Source organism: Micropterus salmoides, unplaced genomic scaffold (assembly GCF_014851395.1).
Source record: "Micropterus salmoides isolate LMB-PRFRI ecotype aquatic unplaced genomic scaffold, ASM1485139v1 Ms_hic_scaffold_9, whole genome shotgun sequence".
NCBI classification, from domain to species: Eukaryota; Metazoa; Chordata; class Actinopteri; order Centrarchiformes; family Centrarchidae; genus Micropterus; species Micropterus salmoides.
The window spans coordinates 15,086,107-15,105,209 of NW_024044681.1; the positions used below are offsets into that span (position 1 = coordinate 15,086,107).

A 19,103-nucleotide genomic window follows, 5' to 3' on the forward strand; every position below is an offset into this window, starting at 1 on the left:
ATCAAGTTAATTAAAACAAACCAAAATGTGATGTTGCTGAAGTTGTTTGATGTTACAAACCTTGCTAATTATGACTCTATTTTCTACTTTAAAGAATGCGTTTTCGTTATATGTAGGCCTATATTTTTATTAGTTTATTTATTTTTATATAACGGATTCAGTGCCGTTCATTTAGGGCACACTTACTGTGTCGAATGCGATTTCTGTAGAATAAAAGGTTAATTCCCGTTTCTTTTTCCAACACAATCTTTCTTGTGGCTGGTGTAAATCTCATGTGCGCTATCTTAACGCCTGCTTTTTCAGAGGCAGAGAATTAAAAACAAATCTGAGACCCATGGCTCTTGGGCAACCTATTCATATTTCGATAAGGGGAAGTCTTAATGACAAGAGAAGGGACGACAGTAAGAAAGTCTATATGGAGACTGAATACAAGAAATACCAGGCAGCTCAGCGTACAACAGCAGCACAGAAACTTTCTGACACTACCAGATTTCTTACTCCCTCTCACACACACACACACACACACACACACACACACTCTCCCTCTCGTTCCCTGAATTTCTCTCTCCAACTTACTGTCGGTGGTGTCGGAGTCGTTGCTGCTCGTGGAGTATTTCCTCCTCTTCTTTTCGCTCTCCATCTGTCAGGGGGGTGGCAGCAAGGGAGAGAGGAAGGGGGGCAAGAGAGAGAGAGAAAAATGACGAGTGAGAAGATGTTCACCATGAAGACACAAGTGTTAATGAAATAATGTGCTGATGGCACCAATCTGTCAGAGCCTTCGGCAGGCAGCCTGCCAGAATAAACTGACTTGATCACCGTTACACATTAGCACTTCGGACTTGCTGGGAACATCACAATGATACAGTTGTTCTGTTTCTTTGCATACAGTGGGAGTCCTTGTGCATGTCGACTGTGAATTCATCCTGCATTAGTGATGCATTCACTGGGAGCTATTGTACAAGTCCCCTTTTATGCATGTGCTTAAATACTGTAGGAGGTACATCTTTCTTCATTATCAGAGTACAACCAAATCAACACACGGCAAAACAAAACACATGCTTCTCAACCAACTAAATCTGGACACTTTTTGAAGCTTTAAGCAGAAGAGAATAGCTTTATTTCTTCTTAAGAACATTATCAATGAATCGCTGTGAAAACTAGTCCTGCAATCCAGCTTGATCGATAAAGAATACATTTTACTGGAATGTGTAAAGCTTTATGCAAAGGCTACAGTGGCCTAAAGGTACCCTGTGGAAGTTTAGACTTCTATCTATAGTAGCCCTATAGATTGAGCATTATTTTACAAAAAGCACCCCATTTTTCTTGTATCTCGTGCACGTGAATTAGGACGCACACAAGTGCACGGCTACGCAACACACATTCCTGCCAAGTTTCATGATATTTCTCTGATTGACAGTGACAGCAAAAGCCAGGCAGGACAATGGCAAATGTTTTATAAGGAAGGATATTCATTCATGCATTCAACATTTTGTTAGATCTGAGCAATACACACAATTAGTTTTGGTGAGTAACACTGAATTTAAGTGAAACTATGAAAATCAACTAATCAAAAGTTATTACAACTATAACACCATTACACAATATTTTAGTCACAAAGCTTCTATTGAATTGCTTCTCTCATCTGAAATCAAAGACCATCAGGTAGCAACATACTGTCCTTAACACAGCAGGTGCAGTCACAGCATCAGAAAGATAGAGAAGACACGTAAAGTTAAGAAGTGGTGTTTAAGGGGTAATCATTTACTAATTATTTCGACTGATTTGATTTCTATTTCTGCTGCAAGTTGACCATTTTTTGGAAAAAGCATAAAACTCTTGTGTGAATTTACATGCTTAAATGAACACCCAATTGCACCCATTTTCCAAGAGTGTAATGTATTCAATCCACAAGTGTTGCTTGGAGTATGCAATTTCACTTAAAAAAAAAAAGTAACAACCGCCGAGTACGAGTCTCACTTCAGAGCTAGAGAGGACAGAGGAAGATGTGAGAATAGAGGGGGGATAGCCAACATGGGGGTGCTTATAGGACATCTACTTTAGTAGATAGACGCTGGAAGTCAAACTCAATTTTCTGTGCAGAAAGGGGAAGAGAGAGAACAAGAAAGACATGTTTAGACTAAATAAATAAGGAGATGATACAGGCAAAAAGCTGTCCAAGAAAGAGTCAGAAAGACAAAGGAGGAATGTCAGAGAATGAGGACAGAGTGCAACATAAATTGAACAAGAACTGCCAGTAAAAAACTTTTTTTTTTAAATCATAAAATCTGACTATCCAGCACAAATGTGGAAAAAGTTATTTATCCAGTGAAAGATGAAACTGCACCTTTACAGCGTGTAAGAAAAGTTGCAAATAAAGCCAGTTGAAATGTGAAGAATGCTGATAAACAGCCCAAAGGCTCACTGAATTGTTTGATGAGTATGAAAATAATGTGAATCATATGCTACGACCTTCACAGTCAACAGATCTCCACCCAACTTAACACCTACGGGGAGATTTTTGGAAGGTAAAGCTGTCCCCACAGTAGAGATCCACAGACTTGGCCAATCTACAGTGTGTCAAGGAGCACTGAAGCTGGCATTTTATGTTCCCTTGTCCTTCAATTTGTCACCTATCACGCTTTGCTGTCATTGTGTATTAATGTGTGAATGTTAGTAAAGTCCCGGTGAGTCACTAAAGAAGATTCCACTGCACTTTTAGGCTAGAAAACAAGTACTATATACACACAGTCACAAGCATTGAAAAATATCTGACGGTCAATTTGTTAATCTGATGCAATATTCTGGTTCAAGATTAAGTACATTTTACTAGCATAAACTCTGGGGTTTATTGTCAAAGTGTCCCTGACTAGGATTAAAATGAAAAGAAAACGGGAAAATACAGATAAAGTCGGCAAAATAACAGCCTGAAGACATTTCTAATCTCTTGCCCTGGTCGCTTGAGGGGCAAAGATGGAAAAAATATGGAGTGCCACTAAGAGGGAAAAGGAGGGCATGGGTCAAGAGAGTCTGAAAGAGAGAGAAATGAAGCAAAAGACAGCGGTCAAGAAGTCAAAAGGAGGTTTTAGCATAGTGGTAGACGGAGGCAGGAGGCCAAGCCAAAAGAGGAGGAGGTGGGTTACAACGTTCAGTGTGGAACGGAGATTTATGTGGCCGTAAAACTGGGCTATTCCCTCTTATATGGGACTCTTCCTGTACCCCAGCCTCCCCGCCTGCCCTGCACACACTTAACTACTCTGACATTTATGCTGACAGAAAAACACAGTGCTCTTTGCTGCCCCTGACTATTTCCATTCCCAGGTCCTGCCATTTCACTCCTTCCCTCTTTCTCCTTTCCCTCCCCCTTCCCATCTTCCCCGTCTTACAATAACAGGGACACGGGGAGTCTGCAGAGTAAGGTTAAGTATATTATTGACTTCCACAGCCACACTCACTTCTCCCTCCATCTTTTCACCTCTTCCCCATCTGTCTAGCGCTACCTCGGCTTCCTGCCTTTGAGGAGAGTGGTTAAGTACATCATCGACTTCTTCCAGCTACGTCTGTCTGACTTCAAGTCTGCACGCTTGGATCCAGCTCAGGGTTTCCCCTCGCCTATTAAACTCTTTGGCGACCCACTTAATCCACACTCGGGGTACTTAAGTTTTTTTGTTGTTGTTTGTTTCGTTTATTTAAGCAGCCCATAGTTGCTCCAGACGCGTGCGACCTCTGACAAATATAGCAACTGAAAGTCGCTTTGGATAAAAGCGTCAGCTAAATGAATAAAATGTAAATGGCATGGCGGGGCACAGCGCATGGATGACCAGGGGAAAAATACAACATACATAATTACATTTGTTTTATTTCAATCAAATTCAGCTTGGCTTTTTATTTGTTGCTTCCCAAATACTGTCAATGATTGCTAAAAATTCAATCTAGTTCCGTGTGGTGGTGGTGCAGTAGTAAGTAAAAGGTCAGTTTTGACTAGGAATATTTACTCTGGTGTCTCACATGTCTTTGGTAGCTATACCTGTGGCTACAGCTGTGGAGGGTTATTTTCATTATTAGTTTAACTGAGTGGGGCTCCATCTATCAATGTGGAGGGTTTGATTTGTTGCAATAGATGTAAGAAACTCCTACACCACTTTAAGCGGATATTTCAGGTTTATGAACAGCATTTATCATGAGCTGGGAGGCATTTAATGCTTCCAAAATTCTACTAAAAAAACAAATGTTTTAGTTTGTAAGACAAGAGAGGATCTGAGAGAAATTTCTGATACGATAGTATGTCCAGCTTGACTAATAAACTTCATCAAATACATACAACTGACAGAGCTTGAGGGTGGGAAACCTGTAGAGTTGCTGACTGACACTACAGACGTACTGGTCGGTTGGGTGGTTGGTTGGTGAAATGTGAAGAGGAACAGCATGAACTTCACACCCATTACACTTTACTGGTGTAACTGCTTGCTGGCAGGCGAAAAGACAGCTGGTGACTCCATGTGTATTGGGGTAAACACACATCTGTCTACGCTATGGATGTATGAAAAGATGCTCACCTAGATCCTTGTGCAGCCCACAGCATACGCACATTAGCTACTACTTATCCCAGCTGGCTAATAAGAGACACTGAGATGACGTCACACTCAATAGCCAGACCAACAGTCAGGATTTAGAAGTAACAAAGCAAAATGACGATCCCAAATTGCGTAAAATAACAAACAAATGAAAGGCAGGAGACAAAAGGAACTGTACTGCTGGCTCCCAGAGGATTTCATAGATCAACAGTCAGGGAAGTACAATGGGCCTTGTCACAGTAGACAAAATGCAGGCGTAAATAATATGTTTATGCAGGAAAACACAAACACCCCCACACACATACATGCACACACAGCGCTTTTAAAATATCTGGAGCCTTAGGTCAGCAGATACGACTATCAAATATTAATAAATTATTCTTTAAAACACCTCAATAACTAAGGTTCAAGTGCTTTTGAATTGTACAAAGAGATAAATCCATTTAGATTTTTAGTTTTAGAGTGTTTATTTTCAAAACACCACTTTGGGCAAAAACAATTACCTACCAGTTAGTTCACAAAAGGTTTTGCATTTAACAGATGGTTGACAGTTTCAGTTTGGAGCAAAAACTTAAATTCAGTCCACCACTCTTGTCTTCACAGAAGAGGGGCAAAGAGTTCAGACTAACATATTAGTGAGCGTATTGCTTGTTGCAGATATTTGGTTTTGCTGACAATGCTAAACAGCCGTTAAGTGCATGAAACATACTCCCTGTTGTTGTCGTTGTGTGAAGTCAGTCCTCAATGATCCTCTAACTTTTTTTGTTATTACAGCAGCTGTTGGAGAATAATTTAGATTTTTGCTCCACATCTGTCCCAGTTTTGGTTCTACTTTCGGTGTTATCATTGTTAAACTGTTTTTGGGTACGCCCGTTATGATAAAAGCAGTAGCCAAACACTCGCTTGATTGCCAACTCAAAAGGCAAAACTGCACTGTCACCTTTCTCACTGAATTGATGCAGGAGGGAAACCAGTCACTTAAGACGAATTGTGGCTGCTAAAGTTATTTACCAAGCACTTTCACAACATAAACAATGACTTAGCCTATGTGTCCTACTTTACTGTGTAATTGAATAATGATAACAAATTGTGTTTCAAATCAATTTATTGTCTAAAAATTTGATTTATTGAATATTTCCATTTTTGGCTGCCGGTATCTTTGGTGGCCGGATGAAGGGTTCAGTGTCTCTGTCACATGTGGCTGTCATGGGGGCTGAACCTGTGATAGTAATTGTAAGCTGACAGGACAGTCTCCCTTTAACCTCTTGTTCTGGTGTCAGCCCACCACTTTTGAACCAGTTAAAGTAAAAGAACTGACGGTAATTGGAAATGTCACTGTATCTCCTTAACAATCCCCCACTCTAATTTTGGAGCAGGATCACCTAAGGCACGAAGCAGACAAACAGCTCTGCACCTGCCAAGAAAAGTCTCTTTGTTTCCATCATTCTGTCTAACTTATCCATTTTCTCTCCACCTGATATCCTCCCTTTTCCTTCCACCATCTCTCATCCTTAGTTTCCATGTCTCCTGTATGTCTCTCCTTCTCTCATGCAGTGTGCACACAACCCTGTCTCAATCAGTCCAGTGAACCAGAGCCCAAACAGTAGATTGAGATATTTCTTGTTCTCTGGAGAGATGGAGTGGGTGAAGGAAAAAAAGGGAGATGGAAAAGACTCACAAATGTACAATTTCATCTTAATCAGTACATTGAAACAGACTCCAGGTCTGCACTGGGTTACTTCCTGAACACAAAGGCAAAAGAATGCGAAAGACACACAGAAAAAAAAACGGGAGAGAGTCTGTGCAGTCTTGCCAAAAAGCTATAACAGATGGTGCAGGAATTGCATGCTTTTATATCTAAAGCCAGAACTGAAATGCTTTTTTTCCCCTTTTAAATTGTATAAATTTTTAATTGAAGGAATAGCAATTCTACTTAAAAGGTACTTTAATGTCACATAAATGCAGTGAAATTCATTCTCTGAATTTAACCATCCCTCAAGGGAGCAGTGCTTAAAACTACTATAGTGAAAAAAAGCTAAGGGTCAGGTAGTTCTTTCATGAAAAAAATGCACAGGAGGTGACTTCTTTCACATTCACATCAGCAGCTAGCTTAGTTCAAAAAGATGTATCCCACAAGGAGAACGACAACATTGACTGTTCATAATAGGTTTCAATCGCACCACTGTTTTCAGTGCAAATACAGTAAAGACATTAATTTTGTTCAACAGGGGGGTCATACATGAAATGTTTGTGTAGTTGTTTTCCTCCAACATGGCCACCTGTAACCATTGGTAACAACTTCAATGAGAACAACAAAAGCAGGCAAAACATCGGAAAAGAGGGATTTGGTTTTATTACTATACCACAACAAACAATATCTGGTAATTAAACACTATTACTTCTGTCGTGCAAATCTCAGATACAGTATGAACACACTCAATACTATATTAAAAAAACAACAGAAATCCTTAGGTAGGAGGACCCAGCAGCTACAAAATGTTATTGCATCATCATATAGCTGGAGGGTCAGCACTGACATCACATATAGTTTGATGTGTCTGACTTGTAATAGGCTACTCACGCACCAAAACCCTGGAGGCCAGGAACGGTGGAGATGTTGAGTTGTGCCACTCCAAGATAATGATCCCAAAAGCGTGAATTGTTTGATTTGTTGTTTTGGACTGTGTGAGAGCTTGGGATCCACATTTTATCCATAAAGTAACACCAGAACTGCCTACATCTAGCAAAGAGCGGGCTAGCCAATGACAGGAGATGTTTACCAGCCAGATTACAGTCACATGGATGATACAGAGTGCAGTGCTGCATCTACAGGTAGGTCAAACTTGTTCCCCCCCAGGAGAGAGAAATAGGACCACCCACGAGGGACAAATAGGAGCATCCTATGTCAAACTTCCAACACGCAGGGTCAAGCTCTCTGTTAGTAGGCATGTTAGGTGGAAGGTAGACCACATTTACGAAATGTCCTGCGGTAGCCTAATGAAATTCATGTTATCATTGTATGGGATTATATTTGTATTCAATATGAGGTTTCTACAGTAGTCTGATATATTGCATCATTATTCTGCATTATTATTACAGTCATATGCTTTAGTTTGTATTATGGCAGTATTCTGTACTACATAACACTTCACTGCAACGCTGTATCATTGTGATATGTTATTGAATCCTAGTGTGTTGTTCCATCATTTTATTAAAGTGTGTTAAACTGAGAGCTGAAATGAGTTGTCGATTAAAATAAAATTATTTAGCAGAACATTTGATAAAGATTTCTATTCTAGCTTCTTAAATGTGAATATATTATGGTTTCATTACTCCTCTATTTCTTTGGGTTCTGGACAAAACAAGACATTTGAGGACATCTTGTTGGGCTATGGGAAACACGGATCAACATTTGTCACTATTTTCTGTGATTTTATGCCAAACAACTAACAGAAAAAAAATCTATAGATTAACCAACAATGAAAATAATCGTTTGTTGCAGCCCTAATAAGAGTGTGCCATTTTGTATTAAACTGACTTATCATACTATTTTTTTATTCTTCACATGTTTTTTTATTGCATTATGATCCTATACTATTCCAGCACACTGTAAACCTGCACTCTGTCAAAGTTGAAGCATGACAATAGCTGGAGGCAACCAGCTGTCAGAGTCAATGAAACTGTGTTGTACGAGGGAGAGAACACTATCAAACAGAAAGAAATACAACCATATTGTGAAATAATGTGGTCTCGGTTTGGCTGAACATTTCTGACAAGTAAAAAAAATTGGTCCCCTGGCTAAATAATGAAAGAAGAAATGAAGTTTGGAAAGCAGCAGAGAGAAGGGAGGACGAATCAGTGATTCAGAGATCAATGAGGGAGTGAGAAGAAATCATTCGTCAAAGAAAAAAAAAAGTGATATCCCAAGAGATGGAGGATGACAGAAAGACGAGTTAGACTGGAAAAAAACCCAGCCAGTGAGACTATATAATGCCAAGAAAGACAAACAAGTCAGAGAAAAGCAGCAGGAAGCACACAGTTGGAGAGTCAGGCAGATGTGCTCTGCTCACCTCCATACAGAAATAATAGCATTTCAACACACAAATGTATAGTGTGTGTGGTTATATATAAAAATAACCACATATTGGAAAAGAACACATGAAAAACATGAACCACCTTGAACTTTAATCTCCCTACATCCTGCTGTAATCACCATGCTATATTAAACAGAATTAGTTTCGTTAATGAGCTCGTTAATTTAAATAATAAGCTAATGGTGTGAATATGAACTTAAAGCAACTAGGAGAAACAGTTTCAACAAAATATAAAATATGCAGATTTAATAGGGGGTACCTGTAGTGCAAGTAGAAAGTTTGTCCAATGCTATGTGTTGTATTGTTCTCAAAGATGTCGCAGACACATAGTCCTGCCCAACATGATCATAGTGGTGGGGTATAATAAAAGAAGATATACACAATTTGTGCATACAAACATAAAAACATATTCAAGCACTCACATTTATACACTGTAACACTTGGCATGCTATCCGCTGCCCTGTGGCCAAGCTACATTAAATTAATAGAGGAATGTGACTGGGTTATGACCCCCTTTTCATGCATAGCTCACATTAGCCAGTGGGCAATTAAGGGCAGCCAGACAATGCACAATGTCCACACACACACGCACACACGCACACACAAACAAAACAGAGGAACTGGGCAACAGCATGGCTAATAACTGAACCGGCAGGATTTGGTGTGATTGAGCTAAAGGAAAATCTCTGCTGAAGGTAAAGAAGTAAACATCAGCAAGTTATTCTTCTTATTGTTTAAAGACAAGTCTGGTCTACTTTAGGGTTGGGTATCCTTTAAATTTTATCAACTGTGATTCTGATTACACTTATCGAATCCAGTTCTGATCGAATCTCGGTTCCAAATCCACTATTTTGAGCTATAATCAGTAAACTGTCAACTGTACCAAGAAGGTTTCTTTTTCCCTTAATTTAAAATAAATAAATATGACTATCTCATAAGGAATGATTAGTGATCTGTCAGCTGTTTCTGATGTGCTATGACTCAGGAAAATCTCAAAGACGGCTAAAGTCCATGGATAAGGTTGTGAACAAGCAGATTAACAATGCATTTTACGTGCCTAAACAAAGGAGACTCAACTGTAGCAGAGGGATGTAACCCCCTCACCAGAAATGTTGTCACAGCTCAGTGACATTCATCCACTTTCTACTTGCTCATCTTCCCTTTCATGGCTAAAGGGAAATTATTTCTGTACTAGATAGGGTGTGTCTTCTAGACATCGTTAATTTACCTTCAATATAAAATGGTGAATGTTAGCTCATCTGTGTTTTGTAACTGAGTGTGAAATATCCTTACTGCAGGTGTTGCATTTTGCCGTGTCGTTATCCATTTTAGTGAAGTTAGGCCAAACTTCTGAGCACTTGCTGTGGTCCGCCATGGTGTAAATGTATACAGAAGTAATCTATTCTCACATGCTTTGCTGACGGACTGCGTAAAAAATTACATAACGTTAGGTCCGCGTTGCAGGTCCTGGCAGATAACTACAACTTTTATGGACTGTAAAATGCTCACTGCAGTTCAATCGCAATGGAAATATGCAAAAAGTTAGGAACCATTAGCAGAATCGAAACACGTCTTAACAAATCAACGGTTCTTTTATGCAACCCTAGTCTACTTTAGTACAGCCTAATCCAGATTAGTTAAATGTAATCTAGTCTAGTCCACGCTAGTGGAGTCAATTAATGTTTATTTTTAAAGGCCCTGCATACCCACACAGGTGTTTTCAATTTCAAAACTCCGGTTGATGACACTTCTTGTGAGGTTGAAGCTTGGTGGTGCTATGCATGGAATTAAATATCACAAAACCCAATGTACCATAAATTCTCCCACCCTAATGGGTGCAACTAAATTGACAGGAGAGTAACAGTCCTGAGAAGAGTTAAAATCAGGCAACACCTATGTTGGTAGACTATGGGTGTGTAAGGATTTCAGCATTTGAATAACTTCTTCATATTTCATTTTTTTAAAGCTAAAAATCGATTTACAAATAATATAAAATCGCTTCATTATTTCTTGAAGTAGCTAGGTTGGTAGCTAGCTATTTAATACATCCCCATTCTTAATCCCCCTTACAAAGTTCTGATTGGTAAAAATGTTTCTCAGATTGGCGGAAACAGCAAACAATAAGTACAACGCAATACCTATCTGAATCACAAAAAAAAAACAAAAAAACAAAAAAAACAAAACTGGTTGATGTGGGATCAAATGGCTGGAACCAAACAGAAACCACTGCCTAAATATTAGTCGTCATACATCACCAGCCTGAAGCCCAAATAAAAACACATATTTCCTATTTGTGCACACCACCGCCATCATAGAAATTAGACAAAAACATAAATATGTAAAACTCAAACCTGAAATTTAAACCTGGCTCAGAATACACAGGTTTCATTGGGATTTGACAGCCATCTACCAGCTGTTGTAAGCCACATTTTCTGTGCATAGTTTAGTGTCAGCCCAAAACATTTACAATAAGACAAACAGTGAGAAGTTGACTAATGCATGCTGGGAAAGCCAAATCGCCTGGGGAGCTAATTAATTGGCTGACTATGACACTGCGGAGAGCACTACGTCTGACTGAGCGTTTAAAGGCGACCGTTCTCTGAAATGTGCAACATATCAGGCCTGAGAAAACAGCCGTATCTGGACACCAAACTGCAGGTGGGAAAGAAAATCATGTGTCAGCTATTTTACCAGTTCACAGGATCTGTAACACAACCTTGTGCTATTAAAGTAGGTTAAGCTTCAGCATAGAAACCCAGTTTGGATGTAGGAGAGAAAAGTCAGGTGAGAACAGCTGTTACTGCTCAAAGATTAATAGTGTATACTTGATACATGACTGTTTGAGGGTGTGCTCACACTCCCAGCATGTTTATAGCAGCTTATTTGCACTCTGGAGTATTTCTTCATTTCATTTTTGCTCATTTGGGCAGGTGAGAACAAGGCCATTGAAGCTGAGGGAACCTGCACAACAAAATCTCCCTCAGTAATCCAAGTCAACTGTGATGTGATTAAATGGTATAAAGCATAATCCACTTCTCTGATAAAACCTCTAATCTCACTGGATGACAGGTCAAATTTCTTTAAATTGAACAACCTTAAAAAAAACAAAGTATAAGAGTTAACTTGTTCATGATCCTTGATTTGCGTACAACTAGCCATCGAGAATCTAAAAAAAACGCAACAAACTAGGGGTAAACGGTGTAGAAAGTCAAACTGTTGTTGATACCATAGACCAGTGGTTGGCAATAGGCGGCCCGCAGATGGAAGTGGACGCAGCCTGACGTTTGCCATTTTGGCCATTGCCATCTTATTTTTTTGTTGAAACAGAAGTGAAGAAGTTGGTTAGCAAAGTACATCTGTAATTCACATTAACTGGGATGCTAATTTTGGCTACGAAAAACAGGGTTAAAACAAGATGTACTTACCAGAAAAAATTTGAGCTGGCTCCTTAGAGTGTCTTTTGGTACAACACTGAACAAAAAATTTTTAGGCAACCAAAATGTTACAATGAACTTTCATGAACGGTAAAGGGTCAAAGTTCTTAGGCAAAAAACACAGATACCACCCAAGTTCAGGCCTCTCTCCTGATGGTAGCACAAGGTAGTCACACCCTAAAGCATACCCTGCTTTATCATCTATTTTACTCTAGATGGGACCATAAGTTACAAGATGATCATCATGCTGTATTGAAGAAGACTTGCAACTAGCAATTGAGACCATAACCTTCCATTAGGAAAGTGTTTAAGGCGGTAATAAATCAAGTGAGAAGTAGGGTAATTTTGTCATTGAACCCAATGACTTCTTTTCGCAACTAGTGTAAGTCGCCACCTGCTGTCCATTAGAAAGGTTTAAGGCACTTCCCTTTTTAGAACCAGAGGTTCCTGCTTGGTTGATACATATAAAAGATGATGTTAACAAATGTTCAGACCACATGTAGCATCATGATGAACACCTGTGATCATAGTATATAGCAGAGTTAGGAACAGGTTTATCAGTTCAGCTTTATTAGTGCAGCCATTGAAGCTTCCTCAGTGTCCTCATCAAGTGAGCAGATGCCACTGCAGATGAAAATGTGAAATAAAGTGTCATAAAAAAGCACTTTGGTTTTAGAACATCTTGACAGCAGCAAGCGGTCTACCTAAGGCAAGAATAAATGTGTTGAAAAGTATTACGCTTCAGTCAGATCATACCCGTCACTGGTACTGTGAAATCATTTTATTTTTTCAGATGTTACTTTAGTCACTTTCTTAGTAAGTTACGCCACTTTTTGTGATATTTACTCTGAACAAACAAACTTCGCTGCTGTTGAAAAAGCAGATTATTTTTCCGAATAATTTAGTCATCATTTCATCTATAAAATGTCTAACAGTTCATCTACAAGGACAAGCAGCAAAAGCTCATATTACAGAAGCTGGAACCAGTGAACGTTTGGCAGTTTTGCTTCGTACATTACGTAATCCATTATCAAAATTGATAGCAATTTAATTGCCTGTTGATTGACAATTTGATTAATCAGCTAATGGTTTCAGCACTAAACTGGAAATAGATTCTATGACCGTTTTATCGATTGGTGCTACAGCACAGTGACACAGACATTAGGGGTGTAACGGTACATGTATTTGTACCGGACCGTTTCGGTACAGGACTTTCAGAACGGTGCACATGTGCATCGAATGCAATCTTTAACGTTAAATATTAGGCTTGTTTTGTGTGTGGAACAAGCGTAAATTCCAAGTTTCCACACGGACATATTAAGTGCTGGACCAAAGCTCCGCTTTGCTGCGCTACACAAGCAGCAGGCTTTAGCCTCTCGCTTATTAGTGACTTAAACATCATGGCCAGTGCAGAGAGGCCAGAGCTTGAAAACCCTCCCTTTTTGCAGCAGTATTTTATTTCTTATTCTTTTTTATTTATATAATTTATTTATTTATTTATTTATTATGTTTAATTTGAGAGTTTGTTTAAAAAATTGTAAATTTGGATGTTTACAAAAGTTCATAATAAACCAGCAGCAATTTAATGTTTGCATTTTTTTCCCCCTTACTGTACTGAAAATAAACTGAACCGTGACTAAACCAAGGTACATACCAAACTGTGTTTTGTGTCCCATTACACCCCTAACAGACATATATTTGTATAAAACATGTCAAAGATTATTCAAGTTATCAATCTGGTCTATTCTACATGAAAAATACAGACTGTTTGTTGGACACTTTGTCTGTCTCTCTGTCTGTCTTCAAGCTTCCAAATCCGTCTGACTGGCTGCGTCCCATTTGTCATTCTGTCCATCTGTCTGTCTGCCTGTAAGCTTGCCATCTGTCTTTCTGTCTGTCTGACTGCTTGACTCTTTGCCTTTCTGCCCATCTACCCATTTGCCCGCCATCTGTTTGCCTGCAAGTATGTCAACCCTCTGCTTGTCTGTCTGCCTGTCTGTCCACTCCCTCAGTCAGACCTGTAGATGACGGTGCATTCACTTCAGCAGAAACAGTTTTGTGGTCCAGTGTCTTTTTTCAGCACTTTGCAGCACTTAAGGTCAGCACACACATCTATTATTAAGAGACTGTAGCTGCAGAGGCCTAGTGGGAAACACGTGTGTGCACACACACACACACACACATATATATATATAAAACACACAGTGCTCTCTTGAGATGAGTAGGCAGTCTAGCCGTCAGGATATTAGTGTAATTAAATTAATTAAAAAATGCAATTATTTTTTTAATGTATAAACAACAATAAGCATTTATAAATGATATAAATAGTGCACATGACAAAGGCACTTTGTAGCTACAATGCATACTTGTGCACAGACACACACACACACACACTAAAATTACACAAGCATCAACAACAACAATCTGTGGAAGGAAAGCTGTCTGCCAATCAGCACACACACACACACACAAAACTGGCCAGTACTCAGAGCTCCTTGAGGAGCCAGAGGTCAGTCAGTTTGATAAAGAATCCTTGCATATAAATTGCTTCATAACAAGCCATCTCTCTGAGGCAGTGCTGCATCTGTGTGTGTGTTTGTGTGTCCAGGGAGGAGATTTGTATATCAGTGCATTTAGTGTGTGTATCCTGATGTTGTCTGATGTGTGTCTGTTGAACAGAGTAAGACCTTGCTGCCTGGGGAACAAAAGCCTTAAAGGCTAAAAAGCCTTTGGCACACACCAGACCAGGGAAACGCAGATCTGTTCTACCCTCACTACTTTTTTTATGTTCTTTTCCTTGCCTTTTTTTTTTTTTACCCATTACTCACTTTTCCACCTTCAACCTCACACTGCCTCCCTTATCATCTCTTTCTATCACCATATCTTAAAGATTCTCTCCTTCACATCCTCCAGTCATCTGTCCATCATTGTTTTCTCCACCTCTCCCTCAGTCTCCCATTGCCTCATCCTCTCTCTCGCCTGTCATCCCGCCCTTCCTTCCTCTCTTCCGACCAGTTTGTTCTCATCTCACTGACACTGAATATTTCCTGTTCTTCATTGGGGAAAAAAATGCCAGGCAAGATGAGACAGCATGGACGTAAGTGTGTGTGCATGCGTGTGTATGTGTGTTGAGCGCCACTTGCCTGTGCAGTGCTAATGCTGTGTGTACAAGCAAGATAGCAACAGCTAGGGCTGGGCGATATGGACCAAAAAGTCATATCCCAGTACCAGAATTCCGGTATATAATATCGGTATTTTCTGCTAAGTAGTAATTTGTAGTAACTTAGCTTGTATCTTATTTCACCATTTTAATTATACTTGATTTTCCATCTTAAGTGTCACTTACTTATTGAATCTGCCTTCTTAAGTTCTCTTCACACTAACATTGTCTGCTACAAACACGTCAGCGTGCCCCGCTTCTTTCCATCTCTCCCTGTATGCCTGCTGGTGGCTTTCTCCATCAGTAGTAGGCTACATTGTATAAAGTCGCCGACTTTCTTCGACCAGCAGCGGCACTGCATGTTGAGGAGGCGTGGTGTGTTCACTGTCGCTTTACCTGGTCCTCTCTTGTAAAATATCCGCCGCGTCGCTATTTGTAACGTAATGACTCTGTTTCTCTGATAAATGCTCCAATGTATCGCCTAAACTGGGCGGCCCACCGAAGTAAAGTGAATATGTGTGAAACATGTGTGACTGAACCGTTGTTTTTCTTTTTACAAGCCAGGTCTTTGAAATTCTATCGGTATAACTCATTATACCGATATACCGCCCAGCCCTAGCAACAGCTAGAAGTCATGCAGGGAAGACTACAATATAGAGCCACACACACATACGCATCTATTTTCACCCTCTTTCCTTCAGTCTCTTCCCCAATCCATCTCCCCCACACACACACAAACACCTATTTTTGGAGAGCCGCTAGAGAGAAGGTAGACAAAAAAGAGGAGGTTCACACCAACGAGTTTGACAGGTATAGAGCGCCAAATAAAAGAATCACAAAGATTTATAAAGTGGGGTTGAGAGACCAGGGAGAGAAAAGACAGGAAGAAAGAGAACAGAGAGAAAGAGTGAGAGTGAAAGACAGATGAGAGAGAAAGACAGAGATGGAGAAATAGGGCAACTATTATGAATGAGCTGAAAGAATCAAAATGTCAAGGGGTGTGTGTGTGTGTGTGTGTGTGTGTGTGTGTGTGTAGAATTTACCTCAACATCAAACACACATGAACACGCACAAACACACAATCTATGAAGATGTATTGCTCTCACCAAGAAAAAAAAGAAGAGAGAAAAACACATTTGACACACATCATACACATCAAACGTCCTCATCAGGGCCATGCTAACAGGTGTGCAAGAAAGAAGAGAGCTACCTACTCACACAGCCCAATATCAAAGCAAAGCACACACATATTCTTCTTGTTCCGTATATGGATACCACCCTTCAACATCCTGTCATTTCAAGAAGAAGACTTTTTTTGGTGTGTTGTCTAGATGAAGTTGTTCAGGGCGGGTTTTGTGAGCAGTTTTCGTATTTAGATGTGTCACTTAAAGTGAGCCAAGATGATTTCCCATCAGCGATTTTTCGGACAGTAAAATGCTAATAATCTGGGAAAACATCTATGGTGTATTTATACAGCAAGAGACAACTGGAAACCATTCTCACTGGTATGCCAAGTTTATGGTTTAGACTGCTGGAGGGGTGTATTCTTTACATCAGCTGTAAATGTGTTAGCATACATGTTTAGTCAATTGACTGATTAATCAATCACCAGTCAATTAGCAGCAAACAATTTGGATAAGTGATGTATCAAGCAAAAATGGCAAAGATATTCCCCTCACTTAATGATTTGCTGCTTTTCTCTGCTTAGCCTTCAGCTGCTTGTAGCGTTGAAGTACTCAAGACCGGTATTGGTCTTGAGACCGGTCTCGAACACTTTTTGATGGTCTCAGTCTCATTTCGGATTCGACCGCATTTGTACTCGGTCTTGTCTCGGTCTCAAAACATAGAGCACAGGATTTTTTTTTTCAATATCAATAAATTGCTTTTGCATTGTCTGATTAATTTGTTAACATAATAATTTGATTGGATGTAAAATGTATTGCTTTAAATGCAACCAATAACCCTAGTTAAAAATGTGTTGTTACCGTTAACAGCTGTCACTGGCTCGAGCAGGAGAAAACACATAGCAGTCTGTCAATTCTGCAGTGCAACCTTACGGAGACAGCTGGGACCCCGTTATTAACTTTTACTGCCACTTTGAAAGAAAGCATAAAGAAAGGTATGCTATGTGTACGTAAGGCTGGACGATATGGCCAAAAATGTTATCACGCTAAAAAATTTCATGTCTTTCGATATCGATAATTATCACGATAAGTATCAAATCGTTTTTTCTTTTGAGTTTAAAGGTTTGCTTTTGCTCCTGAGTGAAAGGTGAAGAAACCTGATGGTTAATTGTGGTTTAAACTGTTCTTTATGGTCAGAACATGACAAACACTTGATGCCAAACAGTGGATCACTTCTCAATCAATCTGAGGTAGAACATTCAAAACTATTATGATAAAATCTTTGTTAACAAATATACACAAGTAAATTTAAGTAAAAGCTTTATTCAGTCCTTTTTCCTCAGCAAAATAAACATCTTAATTTTAAAAAAGTCCTACTTCATTTATGATTCAAGTGAATCAAATCAAACATTTATTGAATATTTATTTTGTTATTGAAAAAATTATATTGCGATTATTATTGTTATTGTTTTATTGTCCAGCCCTATGAGTATGTGATGTTAGCAGAGCAAGCAAGCTTACGTATATATACACTGTATATTTTAGGGCACAAATTTCAGTTGCTTGCTATGAAGGAGGTGCTTGCTTGTGCACCTGGATAGTTTTGCCACCTAGCCAGCACATGCTACCTAATTTAGTTAACATATTGAGGGAAGCAGCTAATGCAGTCTGAGGACAGGGCATGTGGTGAAAATTTGTTCCTAAGATCCATTTTTGCTTGTGATAAACAATGATGAGACATATACATGTAGCTAATTTATAAGTTAAGTTACATCACCTTTAGCTACTTGTCAGCTGCATACAGCTCCTACATTAAGGCTAAAACTTGAAAAAAAAATTATGATTTGACATTTATGGTGTTAATTATCGATATCAAATGATGATTAATTTTTTATCGTAATAACAGTTTTGGCTGTATCGCCTAGCTCTGGTGCCAAGTGGATGGAAACATGGAAAAGGAGGGTTGAATAAAGATGCTTGAGTTGATTTCAGCTCTTAGTGTTTGTATGTTGGTGATTTAATGGGAATGTGGATCTTTCAGATCAATTTGAGAAGTACCTATGATCTTGTTCCACATTTTATTGTGCGTCATGTAATGTGGAGAACTGGTCTTGGTCTTGACTCTGTCTCACCCTCCCTCGGTCTTGGTCTCGACTTGGTCTCAGCCCCTACAAGTCTAGGTCTTGTCTCAGTCTCCATAAGTCTGGTCTTGGTCTTGGTCTCAGTTTGGGCGGACTTGACTACAACACTAGCGGCATGGCTCTGTGTCTGTCCAGCCACCACTTTGTCCAGACTGAAATATTTAAAAGAACTATTAGAAAGACTACCGTGACATTTTGTTTAGACGTTCATGGTTCCCAGACATTGAAGCCTACTGAGTTTGGTAATCATCTGACTTTGCCTCTAGCGCCAACAACTTGCGTTCATTTAATCACTTTGGTATTTCCCTGACGTTTTATCTAGTGTCATCGTGTTAAATGATAATTTTATACATGAATACATGATAGCATGCTAACACACAGCCTCACAGAGCCACTTGCATGATTGTAGTGAGGCACTTGCATGATTGCAGACCCTTACGGCTTATCTACACAAGAGTTTCAGGCGCGTGTCAGTCGTCCATGTCGCACACTTCTGACGGAACAGGTGCACATTTACATCAATACAGCTACACAGGCTGCGTAACCGCTTGAGTTTCACTCGTGATGGTGACCTAAACT

At 39.5% G+C, this 19,103-nt stretch overlaps 1 protein-coding gene across 2 annotated transcripts in view; it reads right to left on the bottom strand.

The window, feature by feature from the left end:
- Positions 1-19,103, bottom strand: part of jade2 (jade family PHD finger 2) — a 192,873-nt gene that overhangs the window by 164,808 nt on the left and 8,962 nt on the right. For both annotated transcript variants that reach the window (XM_038707524.1, XM_038707523.1), the window contains exon 2: positions 577-640. In XM_038707524.1, coding sequence (XP_038563452.1) covers positions 577-640 — 64 coding nt within the window. The remainder of the gene's footprint in view (positions 1-576; positions 641-19,103) is intronic.